We start from the raw sequence: 27,781 nt of genomic DNA, 5'->3' as shown, positions 1-27,781 counted from the left end.
GATTGCATCCACCACGACTGCTTGCCCTGCTGCATTCACAGCTGTCTCATGGTGGGAGGGGGAAGAAGCCCTGCCTTCCCATCACCCTTTCAGGGACTGAATAGTACAGTACCTAAGCAACAGTGCCACCTTGTTAGAGGAGTTGTGATTACAGCTATGGGCTTGCTATCCAAAGAAATGAAAGGGACATAAAAAGGAAATTATTCCCATTATTATTATTGTTAATTGACTAAATGTAATTCTGTTCACACCAAGATTTTTTAATGGATCAGTGACATTGACTTATACTTAGATAACACCTCTTGAGCTTATTCCACAGGCACATGCATAAGTCATATTCTACAACAACTGAATTTTACTTTCTGAACTACTTCCTCAATGCCATAACACATAATAACTTTAAAATACCCTGAAAGACTGTGGTGTGCTATGTTGCAGAGAGAAGGTGGTGAATTAAAGGCATGATACACTTTTGCGGCACAAGGAGATGAGAAAATGAGCATCTTTACCATTGGCTGTTCAGGTTCAATGAGTCAGACTGTAGCCACAGGATGATCAAACTGTAACTAATTTTGGCTGCAGTCATGTTATGGTCATTATGACTACAGTAGTGAGACATCAGTTTATACCAATATCTCACTGTTGGTTACATGTATATGCAGGAGTAACTGATAAGCACTGCAAGCTCAAATCCTGTCTGGTATAACAGAGCAGTAGTTACATTACATCTTGTTATTTCCATAGCACCATAGATTCACCATTCACAATAAATGTACCCAGAGTCAGTAAGTCATAACAGAAAGGAAAAACAGCTCTATTCAGGTTGTGTACTGAACGAACTCTGACCTTTTAAAAGAAATGTGCAGTCTCTTTTTTATAGTCCATACTTGCTGTGTACTGGATCAACACACTACTGTTCATATGGGTCTAGGAAAATGAAAAAATATTTCACGATACACAAACCTTAGAGGTAAGAGTAGAACCTTTACTAAAAAGGTAAAAAGAAGTTCCAGAAAATTTCAACAACCCTTGATTTTGAAAAGTCTCAGGGGAATGTCAGACCTGACTATAAACTGTAAATACTGTCATTACTACTTTGCATAACTATTTCAGATGGACATTTGAATAAAAAAATAATCTATAAATAATAAAATGTAAAATAATAATAATAAATTATCTGTAAAATAAATAATGTGACCTTGCCAGTCTGCTGTTGATGTAATGTAAATAAAATAGACATATGAGTGTGTGCATAAATTCTAGTGGACCTAATTCTCTAAAGTCTGAAGAACAGAAACCTACTGGTGTAATATTCAATTCTCTCAAGCCTAACTTTGATGATGTGAAGATTGAGTAAAAACAGCAGAATTAGTGAAAACAAAATCCTCTTTCTATATTAATTTACAAATAACCAAGGTTTAAACACAAACCTATTGACTTCTAAATGCATCATTATTCATGATTGCTAAGAAATGTGGCAACACCTTACCTTGCAATATATTTTTTCATTCCCTCTCTGAAAAGCTGCATATTTTTGCAGTTAATCCTTACTTGTGTCAAACACCAACTGGCCTGCAAGTGCACTGCAATGAATCTGAAGGGATATTTCTGGTATGACACACCTGTCTTGAGCTTCAAATCAAACCATACCTTAAGAACTGTTGTATTGGTTATTACTTAAAACCAGACCATTTTAAATTCCTTTTCATTTTGAAAGACATAAAAATGGATATTTTTATTAGGATAACTTTGCTATTGTTAATAAAACTTTCTTAACCATAAACATGGCAAAGAAGGCTCCTGCAGAAGCTACAGCACATTTTCCTGCATCTTCTGAACCCTTTTCCTGTCTTCTTCTACCACCTGCAGTGCTTTCTGCCCAACAACCCTGTCATCACACCTTCTCCCTCACAGCTAATACTGTAAATGGCAGAACAACCTTGCGCCGACTGCAAGGGCAGCAGTCATTCCGTCTCTTCAGTTAAAGCCTGAAGGATCAGTGTTACACCTGTTATCCTTAGTTCAATACAGCACTCTCCTCCCATAATATTAAATCCCCTTTAAAAAGGTGCCCATTTCAGATAATGCTAGCAGAAGCACTGCCATGACCTCACACCTGTCAAGTGTAAAGATTTGGTTTTAAAAAAAAGCATAAAGAGATGTTTATATACAATATGCAAATAACCCAACTGTGCAAAAGCAATAAACTGATGTCCTGGTACATTATGTTTACTTCTACACTAGTCGATAGCTTATTTTAGTGTGTGTTCCACATCTGACCATGCAGTTGCCGTTGTATCAGCCACCTTTACAGTCACAAATCTGTTTTTTAACTGAGGAGAACCTTTTGTAGTCCAGCTTCACAAAAACAGTTCCAAGAAATCTGCTAGACAAAAGCATTATAGATTTTTAGCTTCAATAAACCTGGTCAGTGCAGTGCCCATACTATAGATTTAACAAAGCAGGCAGTGCAGGCAAAGTGGTGCAGAAATAAGACTGGGATCTCGGTGATTGCCAGTGTCACAGGGTTCAAGAAACCACATTGTTCCTTATTCAGGATTAACTACATAGTTTTAGTACGTAATAGGTCTGAAATAATCAGGAAAATTAATAAAAAAAAACTACAGGAAACCATGTCTTTGGTACAACAGCTAAAAAAAAATACAATTAGCAATGGTCTTGTATGCTACGGTAAAAACGTTTGAATTTTAAAGTGATCACACCTCTGACAGAAGAAGCTCCGCTGTCCCCCTTTCACTGGCCTATGTTAATAGTAGTATCAACACAATCTGAGAACAGTTTACTGTAAGTGTAAGTGTGTTCCATAAATAAGGAATCTCAGCCATAAGCATGGAAAAATGTTCTCTTAATTATGTTAAATAGAGCACATGTACCGGTATGCTTCCTCAACATGCATGCTTTTGGTTGAGTGAGAATACAAGATGTTCTAAATATGAAACAAACATGATAATCAGAGAAAAGTTAACATATCACCAACTGTATAACTCACAGCATGTGATCTGTCAAACTAATATTTCTCTGCAGCTCAATCAAGAAAAACTTTTCTCAATCTGTCTCATTAATCTCTAATTTTCCTCTTGGATTATAAATCATAAGCTGTACAATTGCTGGAGAAAGCCAGCTCTAAATATAAAAAGACCAGACTATTGATATCTCTTTACTGCTACTTTGTATTGTTAAAACACAAACTTTTTACTACACTTTTTGTCACCACATGTGGGGGTGCTAGTAATAATGTTTATACATTAATGGAAATGCTTTTTCTCTCCCGACACTTCAACAAGGACAGTTGCTGAAGTAACAATGTATGGAGTCAATCTAGGGGTGTGCGATTTGACGATAAACGATCGTGAAGGATTTGAATTACCAGCTCGTTATATTCAGGTTCGCTGCTGTTGTGCCGTCAGCAACTCCTCCACTGTGTGTGTGTGTGTGTCAGATGCAGACAGAGGCAACAGCTAATGACGTCACCAAAACAATAACACAGGCATTTGATGAAGAGGCTCCATATGAGGACTCTAGTAAACGGTGGACAGAGCTGACAGCAGCAGCTCCGTTTGTCCTTAGATACGATTGCCATTAAAGTTTGATCATTTGTTCTAAATCACATTGAACTTTAGGAGTTACTTAAGTCTTAATACTGTATTTATTGTTTAACCTTAGGTGGCACACTTCAGTCTGCTTAAATGACTTGAATAATACTTTACGGAATTACATTAGTCTTCTTTTTAACCTATTTGAAATAAAACTTTATTTTGTTCTGTAAGTTATTTAAATTTTCATGTTTATTGAAAACTAAAAGTGCACATTATCAGAGTTGTTGTTTGCTTTTAAAATCTACTGATAGTTTTTGAGAGGTGACATTTACACAGAAACATGCAAATTAGTGTCAATGTAAAATAAAGATTGTGATTTTATCATTAAAGAATCGTGATATAAAGTTTTTGCCATATCGCCCACCCCTAAGTCAGTCTAAATTAACCAATACTAAATAATCATGCTGGAACAATGTATAGCTTATATTATTTTTCACATGCAATTGCACACACCCAATTAACAACAACAACAACCAGACACACGTGGACATGAAAATGCGTCAAAAAAGTTGTCACTGCTGAATTACTGACTACACCATCATCTTTCTATTTCTAGTTCCTTGCCGAGACTGATACTATTCAGATTAGGATCAGTCTCCAAAATAAGCAATTTCACTTAGTTGGAATTAGTTAAGAAATCAGTGAAATAAAGTCTTCAACAATGTCAAGACAATCAATACTTAACTACTCATAGAATGTTGGCAGGTTTTGGCAATTTAAGTGAATAAAGTGCAAAGCTACTAACAAAATAGAATGCAAAACAGTCTGCATTACCTGTCATGCAGTCCAATGGGCATTGTCTCCCCTCTATGTACAGGGTGCTCCATACCCTCACCAAATCCACACCTTTAAAAATACAAACATGGTGCTTTGAACATGTAACTCTTTCTACACAAATACAAAATATCATACCAAAGTTTGAGAGCTTAAACTTTAAATTGATGCAAGGTCAAGAATGAGACTTTCTAAAGGTCGTACTCTTAAAACATACATGGAACAAAATCATTTATGTATTAAACATTTCAATATATACTTTCTGTAACTACTATCATTTATTTACAGTGTTTCAAAACCAGATGATAATAGCCTGTGGTGGAATGTAACTAATATTTGTACTTCTTTACTGAAGTAAAAAAAAAATGTATACTTTAGACTTTTACTCTATTACATTTTGCAGCTATTATCTATACTTTCTACTCCGCTACATTTCTACATTGTTTGTTTTTACTTGTTATGAATATAGTTTCACCAGTGTTGCCTCGATCTACACAAAAATATGGATTGTGTTGCCATCTCTGAAGTTTAAACCAATCAGATGGCTCTATTAGCTCCAGTGAGCAGAGCTCGTGTTTGGCAGCAGCATGGGGGTAGACACACTGTTACTGGCCTCTTGTCCTTTGCAGCTAACATTACCATTGAACATAGATCCAGAATCAGCCTCCACTGGACTGAGCCAGCCCGTGGGTGTATTTAAAAGATATATTTTAATTCAGAGGGCCAAAAACCATAGGTGGCTATACCAGTGCATTCTGTGTCAGCCTCAAACTTCTTCTACTTCAGTATGTATTTTGCTGGTTAGTTGTACTTTTACTTAAGCACCAAGCTTCAGTATTTCCTCCACCACTGACAATAGCTATAACTATAATAAATCCTCTCAACAAGAGAGGGGTATTTTATTATTGAAATTAATATTGGTGTGTATGTGTGTAAAAGAGAGAGAGAGATAGAAGGAGAGAGAGAAAACATGTTTTTTTTATATAAAATGTTGCACAGAGGTTGACAGCAATGTAAATGGGCGTTTCTTGACCCCCATCCCCTGCTGGGATGTTACCATTGCATAATATTTCTAACTTGTAGCTTTACATAGAACTAGGCTAATTGAAGCTAAAAATATCGGCAGTGTGTTACTTGGCAGAAAAAAACGTCCTTGTATTTTGAAGCAGATTAACATTGCGTTAAAAATAAACGGCAGACAAATACTGGACAGTGACTGTCACGTTCAGTTCAATGCAATAAAGTTTAATAGTTGACATAATTGAGCCCTGTAGCGCATAACATAGTAAAGTGCAAGTACTTTCATGACACAAAGTCTATGAAGATGAAATGTTTGACTACAGTCTGAGCTCTCAGAAGGACATACAGCCGGTTAGTCCTTTTAAAGCTTAACATGATACAGTTACGTGTTGGAAGAAACTAAGTCCATGCAAAGGCTGTTGACTTCCTTGCTAGCAGAGGCGTGTACTACCATCGTTTCGAATGTTCTTTTTTTATTAGCCGGGGTAACCAGCTGTTTTTCTCAACTGAGACAATGCTGTCATATCGTAGCTTTGCGAATTTTCTGGCCATGTTGACTCCACACCGTCTACATATACAGTGGGAGCAAGCTAAGGCTAACTAGCTAAGCTAACCCTAGTGTTAACATGGGCTAGCTTGAAAAAAAATCGTATATCATAAAAGACGACTGTATTGCTGTCAAGCTGCTAGCTCTTTACTAATTACGGAACTATCGACGGCGAAACCGAGCAGGGTCTTAACTTGAGTTAGTTGGTTGAGTTAGTTGGTCTGGTTGGTTGGTTGATTTGCCACCACCAACAGATGCCTGTGACTCACTGGCAACCTGGTATCTGTTAAGCTTAGTATAGTATGTATGATATTACAAACACTGTACGTGTCTTAAATATATTCTATAAACTTTTAAATAACAGATTCCATACCTTCAAGAACGAGATAACGTTAACTAGCGTCCTTGTTTTCCTTCCAAGCCCTCAAATCCACTTATACCACTGGAGCCTCCTTCCTTCTTTTATATCCAATGGAGTTGTCGTTTACTGGGAGAGCCGCAGCATCCAAACTTCCCATTGGAGGAAGACTATGGCAAGCTTCTCTCATTGGCTCAAAACTTCCGTTACTAAATAAAGTGGTTTTAAGTAGAGTTCCTTATTAGAGGCTCACAGGGCATGAAGTGTCTGCACTTATTAGTTTGATTGCCGTTGCTAGGCAATCAAACTCTTGTTCTTCTACGTCTTTATTATTCTTCCGTACGTTTTTTGGCTCAGCATATCTTCAGAATGCATGGGCCGATTCAAACCATTCAAACATCAAAAGATTCAGCTCATTCAGGACATTCCCGGAAACCTTAATAATAATAATTACAAATATTATAATTTTAAAAATATTAAACATTTTCCACCCTCAAATTAACATGGGAGTCAATGGGAGAGCCCTTCAAACCATGCCTTCTGCAAAATGCTACTGCTCCTACAAATATTAAGTTAGAGAAACCATTTGAGGCTTAAAATACTTCCAACGTCTTGGTCTTCAAAAGTTGTATTCAGAATTTGGAAGTTCAGCTCCGTCTTCAAATGACAGGGGATTAAAGATGAAGTGGTTTTTGAGGTCTCTTCTGAGTTTAACATTAGTGTGTATTGCGTGGAATGTTGGGAGCTAGAGTGGGTGAGTCATCGCTCAGAGTGGAGAGAGGCTGAGGAGATGCCTAAAAAAAATCTCTCTAACCTGCGCTTAGACCTGCACCGTCCATCTCCCTGAGGTAATTTGTATATCAGTTCGAAGGAAAACTCGTTGCCTTTCTTATGGTGTCCCTCTTAAAACTCCACACCAAACCATTTTGCCCTGAAGGCCAGCTGTTCGGGGAGAGTGCCGGTCATTCCTCCATTAAGACATAATGTAAAACCAAAAACAGAGAAGCAGAGCTGCCATATTTTCTAACTCGCCACAATCTCCACATCTTTCACATGCCAGACATAAAAATCGTACCAGTTGTAGAGCAACTTCTTGGGATTCTGACGGTATCCTTACTTTTTGGCCAATGGCTTCGGTTTGGACAAAAAGAGAAGTTGTTCGGGGTGGTTTTACCTAGGAAATGCATTAAGAGGGGGAAAGAGAGAGCTGCAGTTAGGGGCAGCTGATAAACATTCCGGTTGCCATGGATGCAGGCAGGCAGGCAGGCAGGCAGGGCTGTTACCATGTTGACAGACTGACACACTAGAAGCATACAAAGCGGCCATATTTGTAGTCTTTATCAGACTTTAAGCATTATATCTGTCATATTGATCATCCTTCAGCTGTATACTACTTTTCCACATTCAAATCACACAGCCTGAGCTTCTTATAGTCTTATGGTATTATTCCACCCTCAGACCTTTCATATGGTATATTCACAGGCTATTCTTTAAGGTCGTGACTTCATACTGTTCTTGTCTTCAGCTGTTTCTCTTTCATATCTTCATAATATTAAAACATTTTCTACTTTTCCAGATAAGAGCTTCATCTTTCTAAATTCTTAACTGTGTTTCAGCAAATTAAGTTCAGATTGCAGATTCTCCAGCAATTTAGAGCAATCCTTCACATCAGTGTTCAAAGCAATGCTTCAGCTGCGGCAATCAAACTTGCATTTTCTTCAGGAAATGCTTTTCTAGTTTGCATTAAAACGATTAATTATGCTACAGGGAATATCACTTATTGAAATGACTGTACTACGGACACAAACACAGAGCAGAGTGATGGCAAAAAGAGAGACCTTACTGATGTGCCATATGGTTATCTCTACAAAAGCAGAACTGCTAAATACTGGAAGAACTACAGGGTAATGATGATTAGGTGTCTCTTAAAACAAGGAAGTTACATGTTTGTTTAGTGGTGGGTGTGGAGGCTGTGCATTGCACCCTGTAAAATATTATTAATCAAAGAACATTTATTATCTCTGCAGTTTTTGACAATATGTGCAATTGCAATTGAAAGTCATACAAAGTGAATATTAGTTTGTTGATCATAAATTGTATACCTGAAATCATAGTTCAAAATGCAAATACAATTTTAATAGGACACAAACAAATCGAAGTATGCATTTATTAAAATGCATGATTTCTAATAATAATAATAATAATAATAATAATAATAATAATAATAATAATAATAATGAATTTTATTTATAAAGCACTTTACATTTAAAAAAATGTCAAAGTGCTACAGAAGTATCATAATAAAAGAATTATTTGATAAAGAATTATTTGCAGCTGAACAAGTGCCTGCAGGTTGCTACAACAAATATCTAATATTGCTTTTACAGTATACTTAATGTTTTTAATAAATGATTCCCTCATATTCCCAATTTTTGATGACCAGTTTGAGTGTCCCTTGGGTTATGAAGAAACATGAAGCGTAGGAGAGTAAAGCTTTGCAGTACAAGGACTTTTAAGAGATGATAGGCTGAGTCTGGCATATGTGAGAAGCTTAAGATATGGGGCCTGAGGCATGGATTAAGCAGTGTTTGAACTGTGAAGATAAATATGGGCTTCAAGAAGAATCAGGGAAGACAAATTTACTGAAGGAAGCAGTAATTAAGTAGGATTCTGTACAGAGAAAGGGATGAAAGTAAACCAACACTGTACACATTTATTTGTAAAATGTTACTTAGCCTGGTGTCATCTCTTTAGATATTATTTATCACACAATAAACTATAATAATATAATGACAAATAAGATAATTGGATTTTTTTCTTTTCCAAGAGTTTAAATCGAGGCAACTGGACTCAAGGATTGTTTTTTTGAAGACGTTTCGCCAAAGCCACTTGGGGAGTAAATAATAAGGACAACATAATGTCACGTTTTGGACACAAATGCATCATGTAAACATTTTAAAGAACTTATTAATTGTTACTTGTTTTATTCTCACTAATTGTCAAAATGAGTTTTGCTACCAGCTGTCACGTGACAGGCAGTTCAGGCTGTGTAAGAAGCAGTTCTCGTTCATTTGTGTATTTGCTCTCTTATGTTTCCACATGCTTTGAATTGCTTTTGGTAGTTGTGTATTGTACTTTGTCAGCTGAAGCAAACCATGTTGTCTTCAGTATTTAGTGTTAGGGGTTAACCCTGACTCACAATAAGATTCGATCACGTTAGGCTTCGAGTAACTGAACTGAGTCCGTAAAAAGAGTCGAACTTACCAACACTGGAAGTTTGAAAACATCAGCGAGGGCAGTACAACCCTTTTGCTTGCTGTTCTACCGGCTGTCCGGTGGTGGGCAGTAGTGTGTCAAAGTCACACACAACACTTTCACAACATGGACGCAGAAGAAGAGACGCCTGAGCCCCGCCCTTTGACTCACCTCCTTAAGATGTATTTTTTGTGTTACTGGTTTGTTTATGACGCGGCTCGCTGTCTCCGTTAGCTTGACAGCTGATCGAATCTGTGCTGCTGTAAAAACGCGTATTTTTTGCGTCTGTTTCAGCGCGATATATGTTCTGCTGTGAACGAAACAGATTTAACAGAGCTAGATGGCTAGTTAGCATTAGGTATACTAGCATATTGGAACGATATGGCGTGACGTTGGACAGGAAAGTGGTTGCTTGACGACGTCCGTGACAAGCCTTTAAAATAATTGTATTACTATCGAAAAGGCAGTATATAACGAGACAAGCGCATGTGTGTAACACTTGAATTTATCGCAGGTTAGGCTTTTAAGCAGCTCCCTGGCGACAAAGTTAGACTAGCTAACAAGCTAAATTGACGTTAGCATGGCGTCAGATACAAGTGACACCGAGGAATTCTATGATGCTCCAGAGGATGTTAATTTCACTCCATCTCCTAAAGTGTAAGACTACCTATTTTGATAGTTCTATGTTTGATAAAAGTAAGGGAAACGTTTTAATGTTTGTGTTGTCTACTGCCTTAAGTATTTATCCAACGCCTGTAAATGGTTAGTGCCCATTTTCATACACTGATCAGCTGTGTTTATAGCAAAAAAAGAGCCAGTTATATGTTTAAACAATATACGTATCTTACAAAATAAGGGGAGCGTCTTACACCCCCCCCCCCCCCCCCCCAACACACACACACACGTCACATGATGTTATTCGTGAGATCTTGGAGCTGTAGGATATGGTTTGCATGTTGGAACAGGGTTCTTTTGAAAACTGGATCCAAGATGCAAAATGATTGAAAAACGTTTCTGTTCAAAACATTGTTTGTTTGTTATAACACCACAACTGGCTGGCTCATAGTAGATAAAGCAGGAAAGCATGGCAAGTTACAATGTAATGCTAAGAAATACAGTCTTGTTTAAAAAAACTCATGGCCATTTTCAGAGTATCTGCTCTCTTTATTGCTGAACAACCTAAACAACAATCACCAGTTTTAACTGTGTCTCCTTGTGTTTTTAGGTCACCTGCAAAGTTTGTCATTCCTTCACCTCAGGTATGTTTATCTAAACGAAGGCACGGCCTTAACAAAGCAGGATGTGTTGTGCAGTCAGCAACAGAAAGATCACTCTAGCAGTTGTTAACACAGTTATTGCATAGTTGTGGAGTTTAGAAACAGTTGATCACTTTTTTGTTCAGAAGGAGAGTTAAAATATCTAATTGACTCTGGGTATTTTGCCATATTCGGGTACTACTGGCCTTTGGAACTGTACCTGATTCAGTACACTGTTAAAAGTTTTTAGTCTGTCAGACTAGCCGTGACTTAAGTGTTTGCAGTAAATCTCCTTGAGGTTGTTGCCAGTTAATTTAAGGTGCATTGATTGTAAAAACTTTTAAGAGTATAAAAAAGTTTACGCAGTAACTTGCTTGTGGAAAAGTTATACTTTACAAACTCACTGTTTATTTTGCATTGTGCACTTCATGCCGTACAGGTATTGGGGTTTGGATTAATGTCTTCTAGCAAAGCCCAGGTGCTTTTCAGTTTATTTTCTGGTGCATGACATTTGCAACCACAGTCTCAATCTATTTCTCTTCACCTGATGCTTCTTTTGCCTTCGTGTCAGTTGGCAAGGCGTCCTTTTCATTTAGGTGCTGCAGGTCCTTTCCATACATTTGCAGTTGTGGCTACAGAGATAATTTTTTCCTCCATCTGTCCAAAGCACCTGAACAGCTCTTGCTTATTCAAATGCTGCTTTGTGTACCTCAGACACTGACTTGGTGAAGTTAAATGTAAGGTTTCTGCTTGATGATTTTTTTTGATGTGGCAGTACATAGCTTAATCATCTAAAACTTGTAGCCAGTTACTTACAGATCCTGTTAAACAGTTACTTCACAGAGTGAAACTGCAAACTGAAAGATGATCTTTTTATATACTTCTCTCATTCTGCAGTTGTCCGGTAGATTTATTTTATATCAGTTTGTTGCTTTGTTGTTTAGTGTTACCACAAGCGTTGACTTGTCAGAGGATTTATATCTGTTGACAGTGCAACTGTCATGCAAGTCCTGTGGGTGCTCATGCCCTCACTGTGGTCTAAATTACCCTTGCTACATTAAGATAATAAATGCAAATAAAGACTGTGAAAACACAGTAATGGTGTTATTGGAGTGGACTTTGGAGTGAACCCTGCTTACAGGCCATCATTAGATCGATGTGCTACATCTGCACAGAGTATAGCTTTTTGGAAATTGCATGTTACAACAGGTGGCAGAAATGGAGTCAATTGCAGATATTATCAAGTGGAAAACCGGCTCTATGGAATGAATGAAAGAAAGAGAAAATGTAATTTTAAGTTAGATTTAACTATTTGTTATATTTAAAAACGTTCTTAAAATCTGTCCTGTCTTTATCAATTAGTGTTTTAATTTCTGCTGGTAAACTTGTGTCAGGTGGTATCCAGGTAGATGGTGGTGTAAATGGTGGTGGTATATTCCCATCTGAATTACTGTCCTTAAAGTAAGCTGCTAGTTTGATTTTCCTGTGGTATGTTTGTAAATCAATTTCTAATTGTTTTTTTCTGAAATTCCCCAAGACCAATAGTAGGAATAAAGGTCAGTCCCTTGTTGAGAAGATCCAGCTGTGCTTGAGTAGGATGAAATTTTTCAGTCAATAAAATGACATTTTGACAGATCAGGGGCTAATTCCCCTGACGCCCCTCCTCTGGGAGGCTTATGGGGCTGTCAAGTTTAAAACTGGTGCCCAATGTTCAAGCATTACATAGTTATGTATGTAAAATTATGCAATTTAATTAGGTTTTCCTTGGTCTGGTTTTCTCTCTAGGTAAAAATGTCTTGTTTGTTTTCTGTCTGGACAGCTTTCACAGAGAACAGTAAAGTCAACTCAAGTTGTTAGCTGTGCTGCCTCTGAGGCTCAGCAAGATGATTCCCTTCAGGTATGATGTTCTTCTCTAGCATTCTACTTGAGATTACTCTGATAAAATAAGGAGAGAATATCATCACAGTTACACTTCCAGCACTGGCAGAGGTTAGCGACCACTCCAGTAGCACTGCCTTTTTTTTCTTGAATTTCTCTTGGGATTAATAAAGTATCTTTTCTATCCTATCATCAAAATACATTTAATTAGTATTAAAAATGATGTATTCGGGATGGTGCATCCTTGACCGTACCATTCAGCTGCTTGCCTGGTTCTATTTTTTTTGTTAGAGGTAAACTGCACATGAGAACAGCTACACTGTTAAATTAAATTAACTTCTGTTTTCTCTTCCTCATAGATTATTGATAGCATCATTGAGGAGAGCCAAAAGGGAAGTGCTGAGGATGTTGGTAAGGTGGTTCAGCTGTTAGATCAGCTACATGTTGATGCAAGAGCAGAGCCACAGGAAGAGAATAATGCTGAGGGAGTTCCTGAGGAGCCTGCAGCAGCAGCTGCTATTGAACCTCAACCTGTCGAGACATCAGAGGAACCACAGAAAAGTGTAGCAACAAATGGAGAATGTTCTGTACCTGACCCTGAACCCACAGACCTCCCAGGCCCATCAGCTGAGTCACATGACCGTGTTCAGCCTCCAGACATAACCAGAACCATAGGACACAGTCGGCCTGACAGGGCTGTTGTGGTTACAGAAGGTGAGCAGGAGCAGAGACCTGCAGACATCTTGGACCAGGTGCCCTTGACAGATAGGCCGCCTGACTCGGACTCCTCTGGGCCCATGAAACCCCCACGTCAGTTCACAGTGGAACCAGACATTGTAGCCAGCACAAAAAAGCCTCCTCCTTTACGTCCACCCCCTCCCAGTGGAGGTCCTCCCCCAAGACCTCCTCCACCATCTTGGCAGAGCTTACCTTCTAGGAAGTCGCAGGAGTGTCTGAGGCCAAGTGGACTGGAAGGTAAAGAAAAACGTGCTCAGTTGATAACACTTGTAACTATAACCTGTAGTAATTTTGACATATGGCATCACATCCATGTTTGAGATGCTAAACAAAGGACTAGTGTTTACTGTAGTCAAATGTTGTTTTTTTTTTAACCCTTGATCCATCATCATACACTAACAATTGCTGCGCATGACAGAAAAGATGATCAGTATTTTTACCGTATGATTGTCCAGTGTCTGCAGTTGGTCCAGTCAGCGCTGATCCTTTGGAGCCTTCTGGCCTGGTGTCTCCTAGCAGCACAGTAAGGAGTCTAACCAAAGAGCTACAGCATTCCTTAGATCTGGCCAGTGCCACCAGTGGGGACAAGGTGGTGACAGCACAGGTCAGCAAAATAGACTTTTTTTGGTGCCCATCCAGAAAATAAAATTGTTTATAGTGCAGCAGTTTGCTTATCTATAGCTTCACTTTCCTCTTTCTCAGGAAAATGAGGATGAACAGGCCTCATCTCAGAGTGGAGCACAAACGCCAGGCCCTCAGCGCCCACGTTCCAACTCTGGTAGAGAGCTGACAGATGAAGTGAGAGTGCTTTTTGCAATATTTTTTTTGCATCTTGAATTCATGCAACTTGTTTGACCAGTGTCAAAATCTTGAAACAGGAAATCTTGGCCAGTGTGATGATCAAGAATTTAGACACAGGGGAAGAGATTCCACTAATTCAGGCTGAGGAGAAGCTTCCTGCGGGGATCAACCCCCTCACTCTGCACATCATGAGGAGGACCAAGGAATACATAACGTACGTACTTGTTGTAGTGTTTAATAGAAATATGGAAAAAGCGTCACAAGATTGTCACACTAAAATGTACTGAATTTGATTTGCCAATCAAATCAAACCTCCAGGATACTGTTGCGTGAACAGTGTGTTAAAACATTGGAAAAGATTTTTGAGCCTTACCCTGTAAAAACAAATACTTATTTAGAGGAAGCTGATTTTTTCCTTATTTTTCCCTCCTAGGAATGATGCAGCCCAGTCAGATGATGATGAAAAGTCTCAGGCTCCGCTGGCAGACACAGATGGAGGAAAATTAAAGCAGAAAACGTATGGATCAGTGTGTTTTCTTCCCTTTTTCTCCATGCAACCTAATATAGAATATAAAAATTGGTTGTCGGTTTTCCCAGAACCCAGTTAAAGAAATTCCTGGGCAAGTCTGTGAAGAAGGCCAAGCATCTTGCAGAGGAGTATGGAGAGAAGGCAGTCAACAAAGTAAAAAGTGTGCGTGATGAAGGTAAAAAAAAACACACACAGATATATATATATATATATATAAACAAGGATTTAGTCAAGCTAGTGCATGCTAATAAAATATGAACGTCCCTGCTATCAATAATATTTATGATGCTCTTTGTTTGTGGGGTTTTAAGTGTTCCATACAGATCAGGATGATCCATCATCGAGTGATGATGAGGGCATGCCTTACACCAGGCCTGCCAAGTTCAAGGCGGCGCATAGCTTCAAGGGTCCCTTTGACTTCGACCAGATTAAGGTTGTACAGGACTTGAGTGGAGAGCACATGGTGAGAGGATCTTTGTGTTTTTATTTTAATATTTATGATTTATGATAATGTGATTCTTGTTATTACAGCGTATTTGTCTTTTCCTCAGGGGGCTGTTTGGACGATGAAGTTCTCTCACTGTGGGAGGCTGCTGGCAACTGCGGGCCAAGATAATGTGGTTCGCATCTGGGTCTTGAAGACTGCCTTTGACTACTTCAATAACATGAGAATAAAGTACAACACTGAAGGTAGCACACTAGCAATTTCGATTTTTTTGTAGTATGATGATTTATTATTTTTAGATGCTCAGCCTTTTTCTGCTGTAACATTTTTCTCTTTTTGGCTTTCTAGGTCGAGTTTCTCCCTCTCCCTCTCAGGAAAGTTTATGCTCTTCTAAATCTGACACTGATCCTGGGGTGAGTCAAATTCATTTTTGATTTGTTAGTCCTATATTTAGAAACGCTTACAAAAATTATTTTTTTTATCTATTTTATCATTAGTGTGAGGTTCAAGAGTTGCACTTTGCAGTTACAGTCCTTCTAAGTGTCTGACCTGGTATTCTAGGCAAGTTGTGTTCCAGAGGACCCAGACGCAGAAGACAGAAATGCCCCTTTCCGTCAGGTCCCCTTTTGCAAGTACAAGGGTCACACAGCTGATTTGTTGGACTTGTCCTGGTCAAAGGTGATTGTACCATCCTGTCTTAATTTCTTACTTCACACATTAAACCTGGGTATGTACCTCGTCACACTTTTTGTATCTTTGCATGGATTTAGAACTTTTTCCTGCTCTCCTCGTCCATGGATAAAACTGTAAGGTTATGGCACATATCCAGGAGAGAGTGTCTCTGCTGCTTTCAGCACATTGATTTTGTCACAGCCATTGCTTTTCATCCCAGAGTAAGTCACCTTGCAACGCACCCCTCAGCACAAATCATACATTTATTAGTTTTGCTTCCCGGGCTGTATTTATAGTATTCCCTTGTTCCCTAGGACGACAGATACTTTTTGAGCGGCTCTCTGGATGGAAAACTACGACTCTGGAACATTCCAGACAAAAAGGTGGCACTGTGGAATGAGGTGGATGGCCAAACGCGCCTCATTACTGCTGCCAACTTTTGTCAAAACGGGAAGTACGCTGTCATTGGCACCTATGATGGCCGTTGCATCTTCTATGACACAGAGGTATCCAGTTATGCTGCTCTATTCTATTTAAGTATTTTTTTATGTGATATATTTTACCAAATTGAATTTTCTCCCTTCAGCGTCTGAAATATCATACTCAAATTCATGTGAGATCCACCAGAGGAAGAAACAAAGTTGGACGGAAAATTACAGGCATTGAACCTCTGCCTGGAGAAAATAAGGTAACATCTGGCCTCCGATACAGATATGTCTAGTGTGTGTTTGATGTCCCTAATATGAGACATGCCAGTCAGACTTATTAAATGTCAAAACTCAACCTGCCCTCACAGATTTTGGTGACCTCAAATGATTCCCGTATTCGCCTTTACGACCTGAGGGACTTGTCACTATCCATGAAATACAAGGGTTATGTCAACAGCAGCAGCCAGATCAAAGCGAGCTTCAGGTGAAATTTAGATTTGTATCCAACACTTTTAAGATGGAATTGTTATCATGTTTGTGTGGTATGTTGTACAGCTAAAGCTCATTCTGCTTTTACACTGTCTTCCTATAGCCATGACTACTCCTTCATAGTCAGTGGCTCAGAGGATAAGTACGTGTACATCTGGAGCACTTACCATGACCTCAGCAAATTTACTTCTGTACGACGGGACCGCAATGACTTCTGGGAAGGGATTAAAGGTAACTGTGCTGTGTGTATGTAATGTAATGCAAGTATGCCAGTTCTCTGTGTTAAGAGTCTAACTGAGATATTACTTTCCTTTCAGCTCACAATGCAGTGGTCACCTCAGCCATTTTCGCCCCCCATCCAGGCCTTATTGTTCCCCAAGAAACTGGAGCAGAGAAACCAGAGGCAGAGTGTAAAAGCCTGGACTCCACTGACTCTGAAACAATACCCTCAGGTAAGGATGTGTGGATTCATCCAGCAAGTAAAATAAAAGCATTGTCTGTGTGAACATAGCTTGTCATTTTGGCGATATAAAATTCCATTTGTTTGTTTATTCTTGCACAGGCGCTCTGAAGACTGATCACACAGAGGTTCTTCTCTCTGCTGACTTCACTGGAGCCATCAAAGTTTTCATCAATGTAAAAAAGTATTGAGCACTTCAGCCCTGTCTATTAAAAATGGAGGACAACACACCAGGAGCCTTTCTTAGGTGACCCAACTACATAAAATAGTGAGACAAAGCTGTCTGTAGCTCTAAAAATACAAGATCAGGGAATGGGTGGAAGAAATGGACTGTACACAATGGACAAGGTGTAATCCCCTGTCACATTTCTATTTTTTAACTTTCATACCAAGCAACTGTGAAAAGTTTGGCAGGAACCTGTTTGAGGTCTGTGTAAATTTACAGCTCCACGGTTAACTGACTGTACAGCTACAAATCTATTTGTAACAGTATGCGCACCTTAATAGTTTCTTTGACCCCCACGTTGAAAAAATGTTGTGTTTAATATACCTTGTCTGTTCAAGTGTGTAACTATTTGTTTCAAAATCAAAGTTGATTGAAAGATCGTATACAAATTATTTGTGCCTATAACATCTAGGTTGCTTTTCTGAATCCAACTTAAGCTTTCCTGTGTGTGTCAACATTTCACCAGATAACAGCAAATCCACAGTACAGGACACTGTATACAATTGCTGATGATTAGGGCTGGGTATCTTATTTTTTTCAGAGACAATACTGGCTCTTTTGATACATTTCTTTGTTCAATGAAAGCACATTTCATTATTAAATAGTACTGTAAATTTACTGTGTAACATTGCAAACTTACTGCTTTTATAAACAAAACTGATGCTCTATTACTTTCCTCAATAAAAATCTACACAAAATACAATGCTGATGTTTTTACAGCCTTGGAGGGTTTAACAATCTAGTAGGGTATAATAAATATTTTGACACCAGCACCCCCCATCAATCATGTTCTCTGTACACGCACACCTTTAATCACCAGCAGTGATTTATTTAGTGTCAGAACTTTGTATCAACAATTCTGGTTATCATTTAAAAACAAACAAAACAAAAATATATAATTAGTTACAGTGTTTAAAGTTGTTCATACAAAAAAATGGTGGATAGTGTATGTTGGTCTGTTTACAGACCTGCAGAAAGGTGTTGTGTAACTTGGACATGAGTAGGCCGACGCAGCACAGTTAACAGATGATTAGGTCCAGAGCTGAGAGTCAATATTTGCTCTTCTTTGCTTTCTTGTGAAATCGATGTGGTGACCGTGACCTGGATTTGCCTACCTTCTGGTTTGGAGATGGTGAACGAGAGCGTTTGGACCATTTTGGAGATCTTGACCTGTAAAAATGTGTTGAACGTATGATTACAGGTTGGATACAGTAGTTTTTTTTAAATAAAATACCTCATGGTGTTTACTTTAGGGGAGAAATGCTCCTTGATTTTCTCTCTCCTGGATCACTACTCCTTCTTTGGTCCTGGTCTTCATTTCTTTTGCTTCTGTCTTTGTTCCTTCTGTCATCCTTCGACTTATCTTTGGGCTTCAATGTAGATCTCTCATCTTTTTCTTCATCTTTTTGAAACTCCTATAATAAAACAGTGTATCACCTCATTAAACCAGAGGCAGGCTTATGTGCCTTTGCCAAAAACTGTTACACTGAAGCTTAGTAGCTTGAACTTTATCCACAAGGGGGCCTGTATGAGCCTATAAGTGCTAGACCTCAGGCCAAACTCTGGCCCAAATATTTTTTGGTAAATGTAAGATTTTCATTTTACATATAACTAATATTTAATCATTTTTTCCATACTGCCCATAATTGCCAAAACCCAGGCGCAGAACTGGAGGGTCTGCACTAATATTCAGGGACTCCTTTGTACCAATAATAGGGAGTGATAAATGCAACTTTTAAGAACTAAAGACAAGATTGATTAGAATCTAATAATTCATGATGTGTGGGCTCAGCGTTTCCCCAAAGAGGCACAGAGAGTCGTGCACATTTATGCACAGGGCACAGCTGCAATAACTACCCCCTACAACAGCTACCTTTTTATAGGCAGTTGACTTATTTGGCATTATAAGAGAGATATAAGAGATTCCTTAGAGAGTCCCAAAAACTATCCAAAAAGATCTCAAGCTACATCAACTCACCTTCTGTAGCAATTTGTTTCTGTAGTGCTCCACTTCTTCTTGTATGCTCATTCCAGACTTCCTCTGCCTTTTTCCAGACTCCAGCTCATCTTGGATCTTCATTACCTTTACCTGTGTCAAGCACAATTAAATACATGAAAATCACATTTCCCTCCTGAATTTAAAAGTGCCTAAATGGGATATGAAAATGTGCCTTTAAGAGAAGGATGAGTTGAACCACAGGTGAACAACCACCATGTTTCTATAAACACAAACACTGTTTTCAAACCTGCATAAAGATACCTTTTAGAAAACATGCACTTGCCTCCAGTTCTCTCAGCCTCTTCCTTTTGCTGTCAGACATCTGAAAACTTCTAAGTGAGCTCTGGAAATCTGCACTGTTACAGTTTGTTAAAGTGCAGGAATCTGCACTGCTGTCACTCTCAGAGCCCTCATCTCCACCCTGTGAGTCGACGCTGTTGCCAGGAAGGAGAGCAGAAATCTGACTTTCCGTGCCATATTAACATGTATTAAACCAAGCACTTATTGTAGTCCTTACCTAACATTCACTTCATCTTTGCTGTCTTGCTCCACTGTGGTGTCCCACTTAGTCTTGACTGAGAGAGGAAGGAGAAGGATGAGCTGAATCAAATTCATAATGACAGAATGTTTTCTGACTCATGTTACCTTGAGACGATGTCCTAGTATCACCTGTCTTCTCCCACTTAGACAAAGGCACTCTGGAGAGAGGAGCATTGCTCTCATCTACTGTAGAAACAAAACGACAGGTCTGTCAGGAGATGGACTATTCATTAGTTCTGGACTGGTGACCAGTCCCGCGTGTGCTTTACGGACACTGACAAATTTCTCTTATTCCCCTAAGAAGAACCTGTTTTTGCACATTGTTCTCATAGAGATCAGTTTGCCAGATTATTAAAAGAAAAAAAATGAAGTTGACTCACAGGGCATTCCATCTATGTCATCAATAGGAGCTCCTAAAGGAACACCGTCAATGTCATCAACAGGGACTCCGTCCAGAGGGTCCCAGCCCATTGGGCAGCCGTCTAGGTCATCCAAAGATCTGCCCAGGGGTAAACGATCTACAGGTGTGCCATCCATTGGTGCACCATCAAGGTCACATGACACTTCCTTTAACAAAGCAAACACACATAAATTGAGGGTTGTCCATGTTGGTGCCATCACAAGCAGGCAGTAATGTCTTTAAAGAGGACATGAATGGTTCACCTCTGCTGTCTCTGTCAATGACTCCTCTGCTTTGGCGAAGCCCAGAAAGATATTCTGAAGGCGGATTAGATAAGGCTCAGGGTATATGGCCCAGTCTTCCCATGCTCTGAAACAACTCATGACCTTTTGCTGAGAAGACAGGGGATGAAAATGTTTCCTATTATTCTATTTTTGGTAAATGTCCTTGTCTAAGGCAAATAAATTACATAATTACCTTAAACTGTTCAGCCTGCAGCCTGGCTTGTATGTTTTTGTATGCTGCGTTAAGGTCTCCAAATATCTGTGGTAGTTTTGATTCAAAACTGAAAAAGCAGAGAAAAACTGTAAGACTGTCAGATGGAGAAGAAATGAAAAGTGATCGTAGTGTTTAGGTTGAACGTGGATGAACGTCTCTTACTATTTACGATAATAAGATGCACCAGCTACTTTGGCACATGAGTTGTGCAAGATGTCTGACACAAGATACAATCTAGCAATCTGTGGAATCAAGAACAAACAAATATGACATGTTTCAATTTGTATAAACCAGCTTGCGCTGAAAATCCTTGAAGACATAAGAAAATAAATTTACTTTTTTCTGAAGTGGTGTCTGAAGCAAAGAAAAGGATTCAGTAATGTGTCCCACTACTTCCTCTGCTGCATCTGCTCTGTCTAGACAGAACATCATGGCATTGGCGACATCTTCTCTGCCTGGAGTGAGCTCTTTCAGCAAGGTCTCCAGCTTCTGCCTGTGCCTGAGATAACAGAATAACATTCAGTTCAACTAAAGTTACAAGCATAAATGTCACCATGTCTGCTAGACATACTTACTCAGCTCTGAGCTGCCCTTTCTTCACTTCCTCCTCGGGAGAAATGTCATCCTCTAGTTCTGTTCTCTCTTCACCTCTCTGCGAATAGTCGTTTAAAATAGGAGGTCTCCATAACGAGCCACCCCGGAACATACGGAAGTCTGTCGTCCTCCACTCCGTCAGCGACTCTCCCTGCGACAAAGACACGGCAAACTCAATAGCTCTCTCTTGAGTTCTCTACAAAGAAGTGTAAATAATAATATAAACATATACATACCTGCAGGATGGAGAACAGTTTCCAACGATAGTAAACATGATCTTGGCTTTTGTTGTCAAAAAGGAACCTGAGACAATAAAGAATTAATTAACATGTCCCCTCTGAAATCACTTAAAAGACCAACACTGGGCCTAGTGTTGCATACACACCGATAATCTGGATTGTTTTTCTCTTTGCTCATTATCATGGCTTCAAACACTGGACCTTCACGTACCACAAACTCTATCATCCTGTGAATGAGGAATAACAGATTCCTGCCAGGAAAAAAGCATGTATCAGATATCTTTGTGTCAGTTAAAGCATGAAATCTCTGCTACATCTATTTCTAAACATGTGGCCAATGAAAAATATATCTGAATAAATGCAGTTTAACATCACATTGTTTTCACAAGTTTTTACATGCAATAAATATGTCAGCTCTGCTTTCATATGACCTGACCTGAGTAGTATTAGTACCTGTTTTTTTAAATGGCACAAACATGAATCTACTCTTGACATCATCTGGCTGGGGTAAATATTATATTTATCTGCCTTCTAGCTGTATCAGTCTGCAGTGTCTCAACCAACCCATGGGAAACCAAAGGTTCAAAGATGGTACATATATATATATTAATGGAACTAACAAAGACTACCATACTGACTTTTTGCAATAAAACTCCCTGGATGTAACAAGGCGGAAACAAAATGAATTCTGTGAAACAGAAGAGGTAAATCTAAGTTAAAAATATATATATATATATATATATATATATATATATATATATATATATATATATATATATATATATATATATATATATATATATCTCGAGTGCGTTACAATTCTTAGGCCCTGGGACTTCCTGCCTTAAATACCAGTGCAGCACAGCCTCTGTCTTATAAGACAAGAAGAAGAGAGTATGTACCTTTCGGTTGGGATAACCACTTTGACTACGGCATCGGACAGAGTCTGTTTGTGAAGTCAAATCAAATGATGAAAATATTAAAATGTATACAGATGAAACACTGCAGGATACATACAGCATAGAAAACAATGATAGCATTCATAGTCAGTGAAATGAGGCGACTGGCACAACTTCAGTAAAGTATTCTGAATGCTAAATCATATATACGAACTAAGCTAATGTAAGTGAAAGATTAAAAAAAAATTATATTGACATTTTGTATACAACATTTTTTATTATTTGTGCCACCCTTTCCCTATGACAGTGGCATGTCATCAAATGATCATTTAATTAATAAACAAACAGGCATTGGCCCTCATCAGTCACTGTTGTTGCTTCAAATGATAATGTTCATTTAATATTAAGGCCAAATTATTCTACTATACCTGGTATCAACATGACAAAGCATATTTTTTGGAGCTGTAACTTTACCTTGTCAAACTCTGCTTTGGACACGCCCAGCGGCTTCGTGAAGTCATTGCGAAATCGATCCCGTGGCTGAGCATTAAAAGGCAGGCCTGACTGGGGTGGTGGTGTGGGTCTCACGCCCACCGGTGTGTAGAGAGGCTGACGTGGGATGCGAGCAGGTTTACCCCATCCTAGCTTCATTTCAAACCCCATAATTACTTTGCCTGCAATACAACATGGTCAGGATCAGTAGACAGTTTTATTTAGATATATCAAAAACATTTTCACCAGTACCATCAAGCGCAGCCAAGGCTCTCTCTGCATCTTTCCGTGTCATGAAAGCCACAAAGGCTCTGTTTGATGTCCTGCACCGCTCTTCATCTGTTCGGGGCCACATAATCTTTACGCTGGCAAGGGGTCCATACTTTGAAAACTCTTTGCAGAGAATCTCTTCATTCATCTGAAAAACAATTAAAGTGAAAATTAGAGATAAACTTTTGCACTGTGCTGAGATTGAAGTCAATGGGCTTCTTTACCTTTGGGCTAATGCAACTGATGTAGAGGTTAGTGGTGACTGGTACTGATAGGTCATCGTATAATGCTGGAGGATGAAACAGGATTAAGATTTTCATACTTTGGATCTTAGTAAATGTTTTAATAACTAAATATACTAAATAACTAAAATACTGAAACTGAAAACAGATTGTTACATGATCGTCCCGAAAACGGTACATCCGGATCTCCAAATCCTCCTCCGGCACCGCCAGGGTCGCTTCTCTTTCTTTTATGTCTTTCTTCACGTTCTTCTTGTATTCTGCATTTTTACACAAAAACAGGCTCATGTATTGAAAATGTATTAACACTAAAACATTTGACCCCTTCAGGGAAAAAAAAAGAAACTTACAGCTTAAGCTCCTCTTTGAAGAGCTCAAGATTACTCTTCTTCTTTTCTTCTGTCTTTCTTTTAAATGCCTGTTCATCAAACAGGTTGTGATTATTGTTATTACAACTGAATGATTGTATAATTCCACTTATCAGAGTGTGAGATTATGACCAACAGATAAAAGATAAATTAATGATAATATATGATCTCACTTATTACACTTTTGCACACACACATACCGACTTTTTGCTGTCAGCAGAGGATACCGGCGAAAGCTGCTGGGACACAGGGACAAACGTCCTCGCAGGTCGATACAGCTCATTTTTCTTTACTTGTGTTGCTTCTTCTTCTGAAAACATTACAGTATGATTATACATTTTAAAGCTAATAAGACCTTTGTTGCAAAAAAGTTATGTTGTGATGACTATGCGGGACCAGAACGTGCACTGTAATGTAAGCGCAGGCCAGATTCTGCCCATCATAATATTACGTTGGTTTAAAAGTCTGTCTGCTCACCTTTAGTTGGATTCACAATACCCCCACACACAAATGTTTTCACTTTTCTTTTCTCACTGGCCTCAAATGATGCCAAGAACTCTTCAAACACCTCTGCTGCTTTTTCGTCCTCCTATGATGTCATAGAAAAACACATTGACATGTACTTCATTGATGAGGAAATTCAAAATGTATTATAAAAATATTTATGTATATAATATCCCCAAACTACTACATACCTTTTTCTTGAGTTCCCGTTGTTCTTTCTTTGTGAGTGTTTTGACTGGAGTAACTGGTTTTCCCTTTCTATCTGCCATGCTCAAACTGTAATAAATAGAAGAAACTGCAAGTTTGATTGCTGCAGCTGAAGCCCTGCTTTGAATGCTGATGTGAAGGATTGCTTTGAATTGCTGGAGAATCAGATTAATTCAGAGCTTTGTATGCTTCTGTATGTCAGTCTGTCACTATGGTAAAAGTAGAGGAGACCAAAAAACCACTCCAACTTTGAGAGCCTGGCGTGTGGAAATGATTCGGAATTAGAAAGTTCTGAATACAAGTTTGATAGAGCAGCATCTAATGAGACTCAAGACTAAAATGGAGTCTGTAGCTTGAAATTTGTAGGAGGAGATATATTTGGCAGATGACACTGAAATTGCTTAATATTTGAAAAATTTAAAAAAAAAACTTGGAAGTTGCCCCAGAGTGTCCTCTGTAAGATTAACATTTTGTTTCACAGTTTCATTGTCAGAAGATAGGAATAAATCTTCTTCTCAAGAGTAAGAGGCACGGCAGACATGACACTGGAGGGCATAACAGACGGAACCTAAGAATTTTATGTTGAGTAGGTTGACTTCATTAAATGAAGAGGCAGTCATATGGGTGAGGTAAAGACAAACACACACAAAACTGCTAAAGAAAACACACTAAGCATGATGACGAGCAATACTACAATATCAATTTGAATTGTTATCAATACTGGAATACATACCATAAATAAAAATTGCTAAATTAACTGCAGATATAAGAACTTTGACAGTAAAGAGTAAGGGAAGAAGAAACATATGTAGCTACCCTAAACAAAACAAACGACATTTGTAGTTATTTCCACTAATTATATGTTTATTTATTCTACTTCTACAGTATATAGTAGTGAATACTCAAAAAGGGTTAAGTAACGCTATTGCTTAGACTCTGTGCAGTCCCATGAATTGTATTTGAATTGTCTTAAAGTGCATCTTCATCAAATAATAACAAAATATCTTGTGCTACCCATCATCATCCTCATTCACTGCTAACATTTAACCTACGGCTAGGTGGGATGGACACTAAGAATCTTAACAACCCTTAAGATACACCCATGAAGAAAAGTGCATTTCATAATGTCACTCTGTAAACTTGATCAAACTATTAATTAAATGTCCGTCCATTTTTAACTGTATCTGTGAGTAAAAAAAGGCCTACACTAAAATGTATGCTCCACTTTGCTAACGTTAGCTTAGCTCACCTAACTGTCTACTCCAGCAAAAAAGTCAAGCTAACCTGGTGTTAACCTTTACACAACTAATGCTGTGCACAGCACGATACTTCTCTCTCAACTATGATCCTGACAAAGCCACCGCGTATAAAGATTTGTGAATAAACAGCACCTTGAAATCTGCTCACTCTGGATGTCATCCACACACACACTGTAATGTTAGCTAGCTAACACAGAGCTGTAATGTTGTTGTTTTGTAACGCTAAAAGCCCCGACTGACCATGCAGCAAATTATGAAATCACACTGCATGCACATATCTCCATACCTTTAGCCCAAAGCGGCAACTTGCAGAGTGTGTTGTGCTACTGCTTCACCATTTTGTTGCGACGGACAACTGTTTCTATCACAGTGCTGACAAGATGCGATATATCCGGCTGGAGCTCCAGTGAGGACGCTGCCTGCTCGGTCCGCTCGATACTACCCGAGTCTGTGTGTCCTCCATGGACAGACATTTGTTTTGTCCTGTTTTTTGTCTGTTTGTTTGTTTGTTTTTTTATAGACTCTTTCGACTCCACTGACACTCCTGTGTCCACTCCTCCTTCCTAAATCAGCTGTACAGGAGGAGAGTTATCCTAACTTGACCTAACTTACCCAGGTCTGGTAAAGAAGACACATGGTGGACGAAAGTAACTTTTCATGGATATAAAAATGTGTTCTGATGACATGTCTCATAAACATCTCCAGCTCATTTATTGCATATCATGTATACACATATTTTTTCCACCTAACTGCAATTTAGTAATTACCAGATGGGGGAAAATCCATTTCAATGTTTATATTGGTCAGGTGTGGACATCTTAATGCTTAAACTGGTAAACATGTAGATGATATACAAATTATATTTTTTTTTCTTCCAGTAAGTGGATTTAATAAATGACTTTGATATCTTTGCAATACATGATAACTTAGAAAACAATTGCCCAACATGCATTCATTCCCATCATGTATGACATTATGCACACATTTTAATCCAAGAGAAAACAAAATATGTAACCTAATTTGTGTAACCTGCATTGTCATAGTAACAGTCATTGATTGATTATCTCTTTAATCATCATGTAGGACTGACCCAGATGTGTTAAGCAGCAGAGAGAAGCACTTACAGGAAATCTGAGCTGTGATTGAAGCCTTTGGTTCAACCATAGGCGTGTTTTGGTCCAGCCAGAGGTCAAACATAGGCTGACCTGTGACCGCTTGGCCAGAGGATGGGTACTTCAGCTGACCTGTATAGTGACCTGGGGGCTACTTAGCGCTTCTCTATAACATTAGTGGGTAAAGTATATGTCCCACGGTGACTCAGCCTGTGGTGGAAATGATTACAGTGAAAGTCTACACAGGGTCTTGAGCAGAAATTCACAGGGTGCAACTAGTGTCCATCACCACTAATTTGTATATAATCTGACACCAACCAAAAAAAATCCTTGTTTTCATTTTCATTAAAAATGCACTAACACTTACAACAGTGTAAGTGAGTCAGGCAAGGCCCCATCAGGGAGGTGTCATGCTGTCCACATAAATTTTATACATTGCTACTGCTGTAGTTTAACGTTTCTTGGTCCTCAGGGGCCCCAAACTGTCCCAGGGGCCCCAAGCAGTTGTCTGTGGTGCCTCAGCATACTTACTCATTAAACAGGAGCCTAAGCTTAAGGACAGTAAGGACCTTTTAGATGGGGCTGGATTTTTAAAAAGAAGTGGTAGAATTTGATGCATTATTTTTGCCATCTCTCAGATCTGTTGTGCTGTCTGCATTTTTTCT

The 27,781-nt window shown here is 38.7% G+C and overlaps 3 protein-coding genes across 5 annotated transcripts in view; 1 reads left to right on the top strand and 2 right to left on the bottom strand.

Annotated features, from left to right (window-relative positions):
• The window catches only part of klhl13 (kelch-like family member 13), a 30,896-nt gene extending 24,475 nt beyond the window's left edge, over positions 1 to 6,421 (bottom strand). Inside the window, exons 1-2 of the mRNA XM_028421743.1 lie at positions 6,332 to 6,421; positions 4,392 to 4,463 (exon numbers count right to left, since the gene is read on the bottom strand). Of these exons, the coding sequence (XP_028277544.1) occupies positions 4,392 to 4,444 (53 nt within the window). The 5' untranslated portion in view covers positions 4,445 to 4,463; positions 6,332 to 6,421. The remainder of the gene's footprint in view (positions 1 to 4,391; positions 4,464 to 6,331) is intronic.
• Positions 6,422 to 9,690: 3,269 nt separating this feature from the next.
• On the top strand, positions 9,691 to 18,196 carry wdr44 (WD repeat domain 44). Its single transcript, XM_028421038.1, has 20 exons — positions 9,691 to 10,228; positions 10,797 to 10,830; positions 12,647 to 12,724; positions 13,065 to 13,680; positions 13,899 to 14,047; positions 14,146 to 14,241; positions 14,322 to 14,458; positions 14,678 to 14,761; positions 14,842 to 14,948; positions 15,085 to 15,236; positions 15,325 to 15,463; positions 15,567 to 15,631; positions 15,780 to 15,896; positions 15,989 to 16,111; positions 16,205 to 16,396; positions 16,477 to 16,578; positions 16,687 to 16,802; positions 16,911 to 17,038; positions 17,125 to 17,259; positions 17,370 to 18,196. Exons 1-20 carry the CDS (start codon positions 10,152 to 10,154, stop codon positions 17,456 to 17,458), a joined length of 2,736 nt encoding a protein of 911 aa, XP_028276839.1. The 5' UTR covers positions 9,691 to 10,151; the 3' UTR covers positions 17,459 to 18,196.
• Positions 18,197 to 18,301: 105 nt separating this feature from the next.
• LOC114445808 (U2 snRNP-associated SURP motif-containing protein) lies at positions 18,302 to 26,597 on the bottom strand. Of its 3 annotated transcripts, none has more exons than XM_028421042.1 (24): positions 26,291 to 26,597; positions 24,730 to 24,814; positions 24,512 to 24,623; positions 24,235 to 24,341; positions 24,017 to 24,084; positions 23,823 to 23,926; positions 23,649 to 23,713; positions 23,407 to 23,572; positions 23,137 to 23,336; positions 22,666 to 22,709; positions 21,910 to 22,014; positions 21,761 to 21,827; positions 21,506 to 21,675; positions 21,267 to 21,429; positions 21,093 to 21,172; positions 20,910 to 20,997; positions 20,696 to 20,824; positions 20,413 to 20,599; positions 20,138 to 20,218; positions 20,010 to 20,067; positions 19,776 to 19,926; positions 19,472 to 19,582; positions 18,742 to 18,908; positions 18,302 to 18,663 (listed from the first exon to the last, which is right to left on the bottom strand). In XM_028421042.1, the coding sequence occupies exons 2-24, from the start codon at positions 24,805 to 24,807 to the stop codon at positions 18,543 to 18,545; spliced, it is 2,622 nt and encodes an 873-aa protein (XP_028276843.1). In that variant the 5' UTR covers positions 24,808 to 24,814; positions 26,291 to 26,597; the 3' UTR covers positions 18,302 to 18,542. The 3 variants fall into 3 exon arrangements, with proteins under 3 accessions (XP_028276843.1, XP_028276841.1, XP_028276842.1); XM_028421040.1 differs by having other exon boundaries at positions 24,235 to 24,344; positions 26,291 to 26,596; XM_028421041.1 differs by lacking the exon at positions 26,291 to 26,597 and adding an exon at positions 26,137 to 26,228 and having other exon boundaries at positions 24,235 to 24,344.
• Between the last annotated feature and the right edge of the window lie 1,184 nt (positions 26,598 to 27,781).

Source organism: Parambassis ranga, chromosome 14 (genome assembly GCF_900634625.1).
Source record: "Parambassis ranga chromosome 14, fParRan2.1, whole genome shotgun sequence".
NCBI lineage: Eukaryota > Metazoa > Chordata > Actinopteri > Ambassidae > Parambassis > Parambassis ranga.
This window is presented reverse-complemented; position numbering and strand designations above follow the sequence as displayed.